Here is a 13,642-nt window from a genome sequence, read left to right on the forward strand (position 1 = left end):
TCCTTCCATAACTTGCAGGGACCCAAAGAATTGCACACTGAGGACCACTGGAAGACAACAGAAGAATGAGCCAGGTATTTCCTGGCTGTGTAACCAAGAAGTCACTCCTTTGCCTGAGGAAACTGGAGAACTGCTTTCTGAATGTCATGGCTGTGCCACAAAGTTGGGGACATCAGGGCTTAAAGGAAATGGCCAGAGAGGTGAGACAAGATTGAAGGAAGGGACGCTTTGATAGCTGTGCTGGCAGCAGCTCTGAGAAAAGTCAGCAGGATAAAACAGGTGGGAAGCAGGGTAGGAAATCCTGAGTGGGTGGGTGGGCATGGGGGAAAGCAAGCTCTGGCAGAAAAGCTGGATGAGATGGAAAAGTAGGTGGAACAGTATCAGACAGCACAAACATTAAAACCAAGAACAATTTTTTATTTTCATGGATCGTGGTGCATACTTGCAAGCAATCTGAAGGGCAGAAGAAATATCTATAGAATCAATTTTTAATAAGCACATTTATGTGAAAAACAAAATAATTTTAAATAATTAAATACCATCCTTTTGGCATCATTCATTACAATCTTTACAGAGAGGCTGTCTGTAAATAAGCAGGCATGACAGCAGTCCCTGTTACGAAACTTGCCTCATTCCTGCCAGTATAAGATCCTCTTCCCGTTTGCTTCTAATTTTGCCAAACATCACGTGTTTGTGCTAAAATCTTTCAGGCTGTTCGTCTGTCTTAGGCTGATATTTTTTTCAGTCAAAGCTATTTCTTCATTTTCCAAAATGAGACTAGAAGAGGAAAATATGCTGTTTGGCAGGTACAACTTGGTGTTACAACTTCCTGGTGGCGGCATCAACCACTCAGGAAAAAGAAATCTCAGAACCTGACCCATGCAAAATAAGCAGGTTCTGCAGCTTTTGAAGATAAATAAATATGAGGGAGAGAAAAGGAAAGAAGGTTAAACCGCCAGGGGATGTCTACAGGTTTTAAACAATTCTGACATCTTTGGGGGTTGTATGCTAAGGTCCCAGTTCTGTGAATGAAAAACCTTTATGAGAGGGAATATGGCAACTTAGTTACAGATACTGTGTTTTCCACCCTCGTGAAAATGAGACTCATTTGCTGTCTTTGAAAATAGGAGCCTATGCACACACAGTAAGCCTGCAGTGGGTGCCAGTTTAACCATTAAGACTGCTGGAAGGTTTTGTCTCATAAAAAGTGCTTTGCAGCTCATACTGCAACCAGAATGCACACTGTCGTACCCCAGGGAAATGGAGCATGTTGGATGTTTTCCTGGGATTCCTGTTCCTGGCTGGTCCAGAGCCAACGACAAAGATGTAGACCAAGGAGCATCTCTCTTGTGCTCTCAGAGAGCATCTTCCACACCACTTCCTCCCATGCTTGGACAGTTTTGGAAAAATCGCCTCTAACACAAAACAGAAAAAGTCAGGATCAAAGGAAGAGGGATATAATTAGATTAAATCACAGTGGGAGATCGCAGTGGGAGATGTGAAAATAAAACAGTGGAAGTTCGTGAGCTGATCTGCGGTATGTAGAACTTGGCCATGGAAGGACCATGTGGAGGGGGCGGGTGGGACGGGGGAGGAAATTTCAGTTCTGGCAGAAGTGCAAGAGGTTCAACCCATAAGTGAAACTTGGTTTCCCATTTGTAACAGTCATTCAGTTGGGAAAAGGCTTTCCAGGGGCAGAGATAGACTGAAAACTCACTTGTTATCTTCCAGATGGGAGTTTATATTTTCAGAAGGATGGACCCTAGGGTTTCTCTCAGAAACTGGAGTAAAATCTCTGAACCTGGATGAAGGTGCAGTCTGGATGGGGGTGCTGTTCTTCATGGATATGCATGGCTATTCACTTCCTTCAGAGGCTCTGGAGCAAACAAGATCTCTTGTGAGGTCCTCCTCAGACTCTCCAGTACTTGTGGCAGCACACTGAGATGATGATAATCAAATGCCATGATTCAAGGTGTCAGCTGATTGCCTAGAGACAAAAAGAGAACTTCCCTCCCCCAATACCTGAATTCCTGGGTTTGTGTGAGGATCATCTCATTCATTTTTGACTCCTCCCTTTGAATCATCAGAGACTGGTGAGACATAACGGCTCAAAGAATACTCTGAGATGGGTGCTAAAGACTCCTTTCTCTTAAAAGCCCTTGCCATGTTCAGGTATGTAACGTCAAACAGGTTGCAGCTGTGAAGGAGAGGACATTTCGCCAGCCCCCATTAGGTGAAACATCTGCTTACCAAACCTCAGTTGTCTCAGCTGGTGACCCTTGAAAGTGTTTATGCTATCTTTCTGAAGTATGGGTCCTGTATGCTCTGCTGCTCTTCCAAGGACTGGAGTCCCTTCTTTCTAAATTGCAGAAACCAGCTAGAGCTGTCCTGGGTGAAGCTTACTGGTCTGTAGGAGATTACATGAGGTGACCAAATGGTCCCTTCTGAGCTAAAAAGTTATGAAATGTCTGGAAAACTATGAATATGCTGAGGACCTGCATGTGTATCAGTGTGTGACATATGACAATATACACCAATTCACTGTATCTTCTGAAAACGTAGGGAGCGGTACCCAACAGGCAAAATGAACACAGGCCTGAGGTGTCAATCCATCCCCGGTCAGGAAATGCCAAAGTAGAGCTTCCCACACAAAAGGTGGTTGGGCAAGAGCCTCAGTGGAACAGACCTTCTCATTTCGTGTGAAATCTTTAGATTTGAAATGCTCTTGTGCTGTGGCAGAGTGAATACACGAACCTAAATGTCTCTTGAAGGCTTCCAGGGAGCAGTCCAGGTGGCAAGATCCATTGAAAAGCTAGCCCAGCTGGACTGTAGAGTGTGTGAGATATAATTAGACATGTACCCACATGAATTTTTATGTCAGCATCTAACATCATACTGGTGTTCACTTGCAACAGAAATATGCTACCAGTGACTTCATCAGTCCCTGAAATGTCATCTGTTTCCAAGGAGCTCTGAAAACAATGCTGGCGCCAAGTCCTTTGATGCCTGGGCCTTCTAGTGCAGTGGAACAAGGCCAGGGAGTATTTCTAGGCTTGCTATCTTGTAACTTACCAAGATGCTGAACATGTGCAACATTGGTTTGAGTCAGAGTTACCAGTCCTAAGCACAAGCATAAACTAAGCTTTAGACACTGAGATACGTGGTTACATCAGTAATGCAAGTTAGTGAAGGAATTCCTTGTTCAAGTAGTCCTTAAAAAGGAATGTGCTTGCAGGCAATATGTTGCCCCAGCAAATCATAGTTTCCTTTCTTGATCACTGAGGGAAAGCCCCATAAGCTCCTTTTTCATCTCATTTGTCTCCTCTTGCTCTTCAGCAGCATCTAACATTCATCACATCAATACAAAAATATATAATTATTTCAGAATTAAATAAATCTACTGACCTGTGCTTGGTAGTGCACAAAAATAGTGCAATAAATCTATGCAGAACCTGAAGCTAGCCAAGACCAGGGGACATGGGCTCCCAGAATTCTCTTCATAAAAACAGGTGTTGATCATAGCTTTTTGTTTTGACAGTTCAGATCAGCAGTCTTTCTGGCTGACATATTGATTGTAGGGCGTCAGTCTTCCTGATCTGGTAAAATATTACAGCACAAGGAAAAAATAGGAGAGCTTTTGTCTTCTTGGCAACTCAGTGTGAAAGCTTTCCAGAATATTGCTTTGCATAGAATGAAAATGGCTGTGGGCCAATGACTAATTATATTAAAGGGCTGTGCTTTTAAATTATTTATGTACCCTAGTGTTTACCCTAGTATTATTAAAACCACCGCATATACTTCTACAAATAAGATTTTGGTTCAGATGAATGTGACAGTCGCTCTGTGGGTGATATACTGTACCAGGAGTTTCTACTTTAATGTAACAAATAGCTTAACACACATTAACAGATGCATTACTCGTGGAGCACTGCTGCAGAAGGAGATGCAGATGAAAATAATTTACCTCTGGTCCATTTAGACACAGCAGATTACACAACAATAATAAATGTAGGAGCAGACTGCAAAGCATTGTTTGAAATGAGGATTTATCATACTGAGGATTTAAAACCACTTTGGATCCAGGCGATGCTAACCAGAAACTTCTTTTGTTTGTGCAGCAATTGCTGAGCATACAGGAAGAATTAAATAACAAAAAATCCGAACTGGAGCAAGCCAAGGAAGAGCAAACACATACACAAGCGATGCTTAAAGTCCTTCAGGAACAGGTGAGTGTTTCTGGTGGGAGAAAAATGCTGGCTTAGGCATGCTGAGGGGATGGAGGACTCACGGCTTCACCTCCAAAATCCATAGGAGTCTGACCACAGACTGCGCTGTGAGCAAGACATAACCTTTTGCGGCCTGTGTGTCTGCTCTGATTAGCGTTTGTGAACACAGCTGGTGCTAACCCAGAGTTTGAGAAAAGAGAGTGAAAACGGACACTTATTTTGCACTATCCGATATTGAATTTTATGTGTTGAGTAACATTTCCACTTACATTATTCTACATAGAAATCAGTGAACTGTGTTTTCACTCTGAAATTAAAAACAAAAAAAAATGATGCTGGGAGAGTTAAATATACCTGAAAAGCAAATATATTTGAAGCAGAACAGCTTTCTTTTCAAAAGAAAAAGAGCTTGGCATCTCCAGTGTTACTCATGCAGATATGAGTATGCAAAAAACTTTATGATAATGGTGTTAAAAAAGTAGCCATCAATGAAATTATTTAAGCAGTGAGAAGCAAACCTCTGTAAATCTGATTATCATACCTTCTTTGATACTAAGGTCTTCTATGACACTGAGAAGTGCGTTTGATAGTATTGTTTTATAAGCATGGTAAGATGGAGAGTTACACAGCAAAAAGAAAATCTGGTGCTAAATCTGTAAATCTGGAGATGAATCAGTGCATTGTGTGCAAGCACAGTGTGCACAAATGCATATTGTCTGCATAGACCACGTGGCTCAGACACACTGAAATTACAGGTCCCCCACCTGTGCTGCACAGGCACAGTCTCTGCTTTGAGACCGTGTTTTAATCCTTTCTAGATAAACTTTGACCTAAAATATTTAGGGACTTGGTTAAGTATTTGCAGTTTAAAGGCTGTGGGATCTGGACTGCTTAGATGGCAGCAATTCAAAATGCTGATGATTATCATGTTCAAGATTTTTCAGCATGTATGTCTGAATATGTCTGCAGACAGGTTTATACATTTAATGTACATATTGGGAAAAGTAAATTATGCTTATTTCAGATTTTTTTAATGCTCATTATGAAAGCTGTGACATTGTTCCATGTTTAACATTTGTCTGAACGTATCTGGTGACAAATATAATCTAGAAAGTAATAATTTAGATTCTGGAAAAAATAAAGCTTTTATGTTCAGATACATGTTCTTAGCACTTACAGTTACAGAGATAACCTTCTAAATGAGAGCTGATGCAAGACTGTATTACACAAAATGCCATGAAGAAGAATGGATTTGGTAATGACAGAATCTTTATAAGCACAGAATCCACCAGATCTATTGCGTTAATTGCATCTCATTTCCATTTTTACATGGCATGCAAGGTATAGCATTATAAAATACTTTAAAAAGAAAACATGAAATTGCATGAAGTTATTTTACATCTTGGTAGCAATTAAATGCTGCAAAAATGTATAGGAAGATCTTACAATGCTAGGCCCCAGTAGGGACCACCAGGGCAGACTTTTGAATCTCTGCAGACTCCTACTAATTGCGAATCAAATGTGCGCTCATGCTAGGCAGACAGATGAAACAGTAGCTGGAAGAAAGGCAGGATGGATCTGCATTTCTCTTGAGAATTAGCTCTGAAACACGCCTAAGGCCAAGACTGTAAGTGGCCAGAATTCCTAAGGAGCACTACGCAGCTAGTGTGCTTCTCCAACAACCCTGAACCACTTCCAAAACTTTCCAGAACAGCAGAAGCCTTAGCAGTAATGACCCCCACTTGCCAAGGCTCACAGCTTTCCTTTACAAGCACCACAGCTCATCTGTGTGTTTTATCCACAATGGGTATTGAAAATCATCCGGCGGAGTCAAGTAAATATGAACATTTCTTTCAAAAATAAATAGCACCGGGCTCCCGCCTCAATTGTACAGCTTGGTTTTGTGTTACGTTTGCTAAAATCTGCCTTTTCATCTCAAGCTGGCAGAGGGATCCTGCCCTGCCTCACCACGGGCATGTTTGCCCGGAGAGGTGCAGCTGTGTTTGAGCACATCTGCTGGCTCAGCACATCTCATGCTGATCAAGTTACACCAACCCAGCCACATCCAGAATGGGATGTCCTGCTGGGAGACATCCTATTTTCTTGTGCACCATATTGCATTACTGTAGCCAAGAGGTGTCTGGATCAGATCTGGCCTGTGGCCACCAGCTCTCATTGTCAGAGGCATTCGCTGGTTTGTGTCAGACCTACCCCAACCACGACATTAGTTGTATCAGAGACTTCTAACTCCTCAACCCTTCTCCTTTCCTTTCAGGTAGGCTCTTGGTAGTTACTGGCCCTTGTTCAGTGTGTTGCTTCAGCATGCTCTCTGCTGGTAACAACATGTTCACCACCGACCATCAATGGAGCCCCTTGCCTAGGGGGTAAGGCAAGTCCTGTTTTTCCAATATTGTATGTTTTTTTGAGGTTCTTATTCCAACATTTCACTGTTTAGAATGTGAGAGAAGAATATAATTTAAATTTTAATTTAGAAAAAAAAAAAACAATATTGGAAAAAAAGGGACTTTACCCCTTTAGCCTGTGGGAATGCAGCTGCACATTCTCTGCCCACAAGTTTTCTACCATTTTCTCCACTCGTTCACTCCCACCTCCTACTGCAGTGGTCCTAGTGTAGATGTGGATGCTAGCACCTTCTTGCCTGAGCTCTGGCATCTTTTCCAGAGCATGGCAGGCAATAAAAGAGACGGAAAGGCTCAAGCATCCTGTCTGCATTAGAGTTATATTAACTGGTGGAGCAGTGCCAGGGCAGTGATGGTGGGAAACCAATGGTGGGGTGAAAACCTGCCAGACCAACATAGTCTAGAGGCTGAGCCCACTCTCCTGTCAACTGTGCGTGTGCCTGACGGTGGAGTGGTATGTCACCAGCAGAAGGCACGCAGAGCATTGCCCAAGAAGCCAGCAGTCACCAAGGGGTGATAGCACTTTATCAGCCTGGTAAAGGAAAGGTGAAAGGTAAGTAATGAACAGCAGTCCCCAAGCGCTCAGGACATGGCATTAGCGTGCAGAGCAGTTTTACATACCCGAGCATGCTCTCCTGACCTCATATTCAGATGAGTAATTCAGCTGAACTCAATAGGACTGCTCACATGAGTTGAATTTCTATAACAAAGAATTGGCAGAGTCGGGAAATGACTCTCTTGGCTGCACCACAATGCAGAAATACCTAACTTTGGTGCTTAACTGGAAGCAGCCCTCTCGGATCATTCCTACAAGCCATCCCCACAGTGAGGTGGTTTCATAGGATGGTTATTTTCGCAGTGCAAGGAAAACATGTAGCATTCATTGGAAATGTATCACCCTGCTGTCGGTATAAACTGCAGACTTTTTGAGGGTATTGAAAAATGAGCATCAGTGAATGGAACCAGGACACCTGATGAGTTTGCAGTCCCCAGCTGTCCTTTGTACTGCTTTATCAGAGATTGCCACCCCCTTCCCTCTCTGTCAGGACCAGTTTAGTGGCTTGAGCAGCAGTTCCTGAACTGGTGCAGTTTACAGCCCTGCGTCAGAAGGTACGCAGAGACCGTGGCCCGCTTACCTTTATTGTCAAATTGGAAACTGTGAGAGGCTCGGAACTGAATCACACGCAGTTTAGTTGTTGCTGCCACACAGCAAAAAGATGATGGAGGTAACTTAGCCACCCTAGGGTGGTAGTCCGCCAACGCTTCTGAGTCAGATACCTAATCAAAACATAAGGGTTCTATTTCTAAATCTCTCGATTTTAGGACTGTTGTCATGCGGGAGCACAGCTGTATCATCAACAGTTACATCAAACCCAGCTTCTTTGGCAAAACACAAGGAATGCCTCAGAAAGTTCTGTTTATTCTTCCCCATCTCCCCCCAACCAAGATATCTATTCTGAATTAAGTTAGAATAAAGGCATGACTCTTCAGAGTAAATGGTTCTGAGCACTTCATTTAAGTGTACAAACCTCCATGGCTTATAGGCTCAGGAGAGCTGGGGTGTCTCCTCCTTTCTGTGTTCGCTCTATCACAGGATGAATGACTGCATATTTCACTGTGCCTTGAAACATGAGCCAGGATGTGCCTTAAATATCTTGGGAATGATTTTTACAGTCCCCAATGTAATCCTGGATTTTTCCCAGAAAGCTAATTCAGGAGGAAAAAAAAAAAAAGTTTTGGTTCAGATCATATATTTGGAATTGGCAGTGCCTCCTCTGTTCTTCCTGCTACTGGTTAAATGAAAGAACTGTTCTTATCTTCACCTCCTCTTCCGTCATACCCAGGAGCCATGTCAGTTATTTAGATGCTTCCTCAGGAAGGAAACGTACAGTAACACTTTGGCATCTTAAACAGCTCAAAATATATCATTCAAAAGTAATCATTAGCAAAACACTATTTAGCTAGTGGCAACTTACGAATATTGTAAAGTTTAAATTAATAGCAACAAGAATGGGAAATGAAATCGTTTATTATTCTTGAGAGCCAATTCTATACACTTTTTATGTCTTGAAACTACTTTCTAATCTTATTATTTAAAAAATAATGACCTAGTCTTATTATTTTCTTTTTTTTTTTTTTTTGCCAACCTATCAAGCCTTAAGTATGTTGGTTTCAAAATGGTTTGAGCAAAAACTCATTAGAATTATATGCTCCATCTGTTTTTCTCATTGGAAGCTTTATAAAATGCTCCTTCAAATAAATCAGAGATAACTGCGTGAAATACTCAAGTAATGTGCTTGTTTTGTTCTCTTTTGTTTTTTGTTTACTCTTTGCAGTTAAAAAGCGCCAAGGAATTAGCAGAAATCAATGGGCATGATGAATCTCAGGCAAATGTAGGTACTGCTATCTATGTATAGATTTGGAGATATGTATATATATATATATATGCATGCATATGGTCTCCAATTTAAAGCTGATAGAATGGCTGAATGATTTGCACATCAGGTTTGAAGAGCCTTGTTTTTTTTCTGAAGCCACAGGTTCAAATCCCAGCAAACTTCATTTCGAGGTAGATAAATTGGGTTCCATGCAATTTACTTTGTAGGATTTATTTGGAAGAGACTTTAACAACCAGTGTCCTACTTGCTGTATGTGGGTGTTAAAGATACCATGGAAACGACTGCAAGAGAAATACTTTGCCTTAGTGTCCTGTCCAGGATTACTCAAGCTACAAAGTTCCACCGTTTGTCTCTGTGGCTGCCACCTTGCAGCTGAGCAAGTCTGGCCATATTTCAGTTCTGAGTCAAGTGACTGGTATACATGTAGAATTTGGAAACAGTCAAGTTGACAAGAGGACTAAATTAATTCATTGAGTCATTATTTTGTCCAAAATCATTAAAGGACTTGTTAAGGTCGTGTTTTTTAAAACCCGCTGCCAAAAAAAAATGCTTCTGTTATTCCCTTAATGATTGCAGTCAAAACAGCAATTTGGATAAGGGGAGAGAGAAAAAAGGAGAACTTTCCTGCTATGTTTGTCATCCAAACCATGCAGCTTTCTGCTTTGTCATAAACATATGAAAATTAAAACTGATTATATACAGTATCTTCCTCCTAGCCAAGAGAACTAGCAACTGTCTGAACACTAATATATTTTTAACATCTGTTTTAGTCTAATGGCACAGCCAGGAAAGCAGTTTTATTTTAAACCTGAATGGAAGGCTCAAATTTTCTGCACTGCTTTGTGATAAGGAAATGTTGTCCTCTCTTTTTTAATCCTTTCCTGAATCTCATTCATTGTGGTCTGTTTCCGCAGTGAAGTCGATAGAGCCTCATCTCTCTCAGCATTTGGACAGGAGACATTCAATATTGTCTGATAGCTCCAACAAATCTGCAATTGCAGTCTGTCTGCACAGTGTCTCATTGCCCCTTTGAAAGATTCTGTTTGCAAACCAAAATAAAGACATTAATCCACTCATGATCTTGAAACGCTCACATTTGCTACCTAAAAAACTTGTCTTTGTACGACAGCTGGTTGCAGGAACTTGCTTCCCCTCCAAAAATGTGTTTGAAGCCATGTTTTGCAAGATTGAAATGTTTTAAAGGAAAAATACCTAAATGCTTCAACTTCTATTGTTCTGGCTCACGTGGAACTGGATAAAACTGAAGAGCCTGAAATTTTTATTTTGATATAATATAAAGGTTGAAATAGCATTAAAATGAACCATTTCAATTGTCTAAAAAGAGTGTTTCAGTACATCATTCCCACGTATCTAAACCAAAATATTTCAGAATCTTTGGTTAATGGTAAATTTTTCAAAAGGTAATGTTTTCTTCCAGTTTGTAATTTGAGGAATTGTTTAAATGCCTGAATTTTCCATAGGATAGAAACTGTTTTCTGTCCCTCTTTGCCATGAGCTCTTCCCATGATGATCTCATAGCAATATTAGACTCCTAAGAAAAGAAGTCAATACCTAAATTAATGGTGAAGAGGGAAACCAGACAGCTACAATTATTGAGTCACAGTTGCAGCCGTGTATTCAACAATTATGCCACCATGAAATCAGAGAAGGCATAGCAGCACAAATGGAAACAGAGAAATAGAGGGAAAGAATGGATGTTACAGCATTTGCTACAGTAATGAACTTAGTAAAATGGAAGTTGAGGTACCTTTTAAACAATTGTCATTTATATCAAATAGGTGGTGCTCAGGTGTTGTGCCTTGCAGGTTGTCTCTCCACATCTGTTCTCAGCAGACTTCATAGTTCTTGCCCTTGGCCAGTGTGCAAATCTGGGATGATCAAAGAGAAAAAGGCTTGGTGGCTTCTACGTGGTTATTAGTGAACTGTGATGCATATAATGGGATTAGGATATATTTGTTACAGTTGACAGGTTGAATTCAGCAAATGAAATAACTTTACATGCAGAGCAATAGTGGGAGGTGTTGGTAAGGAAAAATGGTAACGTGTGTCTATACACTGAGCACACAATCTAATCGTCACACTATGGCATATTTAGATAAGTTACTCCAGAAAATCAGGCTCCTGGAAAGGACAGTAGAAACTTTAGGCACACTGCATACACATCAAGAATGCCCATACTGTAATCTTAAAAATATTATTTTCTGCACTCCTCAGGCTTTTTGCTGATGGCATTGGTCTGCCTCATATTTTAGATTAGAAAATATTGTTTCTTAAAATAAAACCTGAAAATATTTTTGTTAGCAAAAGCAGATGCAGATGAAAATATATACTTAGACATCTCCTGGTGTGTCTTCTACGTTTCCATTATGTGAGACCATCCTGAAAGGGAAACAAGGATTCGGACACCTTTGGAAAAAGAAAAGCATCCCTCTTGAAATGTGCTTCACCTATAAATGGACCAATCTTCATTTTTTTTTACTCTTGCTGTTGCAGGGGAATTGAGCACAATTAACTAGGAGGCTGGAGCAGTTGCAATGTTACCCTCCTTGCCATGGCCGTTCACACACAAATCTGGGGGGAAAAAACAGAAATTTATTGTATTCCCAGTACATCTATTATTTCCAGAAAGCAAAACCAGCTTACAAGGCTCTGTAAACAGTCATAAGGGTGTTTCATGAGTGAATTGCCAGGTACATGCAGTAGTATTTGTTATGGCCGTTGACATTTCCCAGCTATACTCTGTGGCAGGAAAGGCCAAATGTCAGGCTCAAGCACTACATAGAACCCAAGATCCTGGTCTGGTGCTAACAGAGACTTCAACACCCAGGACTGCCAGAGGTGCTGTCACTGAGCATTCATTTCCTTCAGCCCTGCGGTTAGGAAAAGATTGCTTCTTGCTTCTAATCTGTCCCCCTTTTAATTTCCTCTTCATTCTTGCATATAATGATACTTAATTCACATCTCTGTCTTAACTGAAGAGAAAATAATGGCCAATGGACAATTATAATTCCAGATATAATCCTCTTCCAGGATGTTCCCAGACTCTTGGGACCTGATTAGTCCCAACGTGAAAAAAAAATCTTGCTTGGGAGGCGTGCTCGAGTAGAGAACATTTTGCAAACTGAAAATGCTAATCACATGTTTTGTCGCTAACTCTATGAACGCAATTTATTCTTCCACTGTTTCTGTAGGGTCAGTGGCTTTCTGTGGAGTCTCTTGTATATAGGTTAATTCTGTGTTTTGATTAAAGGTCTCCTTTTTCTCACTGCTGAGTGAGATACATAGGGCACTGCATGCAAATACAGTTGTATAGCCTTGGTGAATATATCCCTGTTTTAGGGGTGGGAAGGTTAATATCCATGGTATGCCTCTATTGTTCATGGAAAAAGGGAGATTTTTTTACACAAGCCTCATTTTAGAAGTACTCAGTGATCTTCTTCCAGGACTTTGGCACTCTCCCTTGACAGCTATCTGCCCTCCTTAGATAGCTCCTGTGAATAACTCCTTCTCTTTGTAAAAGTGCCATCAAATGGTAGTCAAGAGTATCAGTCCTCCAAGTTCAGACCAAAGCAAGAGATGGGTCATGGCTGCAGAAGCGTTTTGCATACTCAGATTGCAGTTGCATGGTAAAGTGCTGACTCTGTTGAAGTGAATAATTAAATCCCATCAGGTTAAAAAGCCGGGATTTCACCAAAACACTTTTAGGGTTACTTCATTATCACCAAGGCATAAAAAAATGAATATATTTCAGAGAGTGAAACTGATTTCACCACAAGTTGTCTAGCAGCTTTTTGCTCTGTTTGAGTTTCCTTATTTGAACAAAGTAATGACTTTGAACTCGTTCTCCAGCAGCTTGGACACAGTATTCTGTGGGTTTTTCTCCAGACATGAAATCAATAATATTAAGTAGGGATGCATTTTTCCATTTGAATGCTTGAAGCTGTTATCAGAGCATTTCTCAAGTTCAACCAAGCATCTTACATTTGATGTTGATTCTTCCTTTAATTTTTCTTGTCTCATCTGTATCTGCTTTTCAAGCAGTTACCAGATGATCCCTGACTCTGAGGAGTATCCCCCGGATGAAGTATTTCAACCATTTTACTAAATTGCTTGCTTTATGCTACACTGAAAGTGATGTTAATCCTGACTACACCCTAGTTTTCTCTTTTCACATAGTACAGTCAATCACTGATGATCTTTGTTTGCCGACGATACCAAGCTGTGTGGTCTGGTCGACACCCTGAAGGGAACGGATGCCATCCAGAGGGACCTGGACAGGCTTGAGAAGTGGACCCATGCCAACCTCATGAAGTTAAACAAGCCCAAGTGCAAGGTCCTGCACGTGGGTTGGGGCAAGCCCAAGCACAAATACAGACTGGGTGGAGAACAGATTGAGAGCAGCCCTGAAGAGAAGGACTTGGGCGTGTTGGTTGATGAGAAGCTCAACATGAGCTGGCAATGTGTGCTTGCAGCCCAGAAAGCCAACTGTATCCTGGGCTGCATCAAAAGCATGGCCAACAGGTCAAGGGAGGTGATTCTGCCCCTCTGGTCTGCTCTGCCTCGGCTTGGCTGGGGT

The 13,642-nt window shown here is 41.2% G+C and overlaps 1 protein-coding gene across 1 annotated transcript in view; it reads left to right on the forward strand.

Moving 5' to 3' along the window:
- The window catches only part of ENOX1 (ecto-NOX disulfide-thiol exchanger 1), a 156,861-nt gene that overhangs the window by 124,473 nt on the left and 18,746 nt on the right, over positions 1-13,642 (forward strand). The window contains exons 11-12 of the mRNA XM_009881070.1: positions 4,119-4,226; positions 8,983-9,039. Coding sequence (XP_009879372.1) covers positions 4,119-4,226; positions 8,983-9,039 — 165 coding nt within the window. The remainder of the gene's footprint in view (positions 1-4,118; positions 4,227-8,982; positions 9,040-13,642) is intronic.

The sequence above is a fragment of the Charadrius vociferus genome, unplaced genomic scaffold, assembly GCF_000708025.1.
Source record: "Charadrius vociferus isolate BGI_N301 unplaced genomic scaffold, ASM70802v2 scaffold210, whole genome shotgun sequence".
NCBI lineage: Eukaryota > Metazoa > Chordata > Aves > Charadriiformes > Charadriidae > Charadrius > Charadrius vociferus.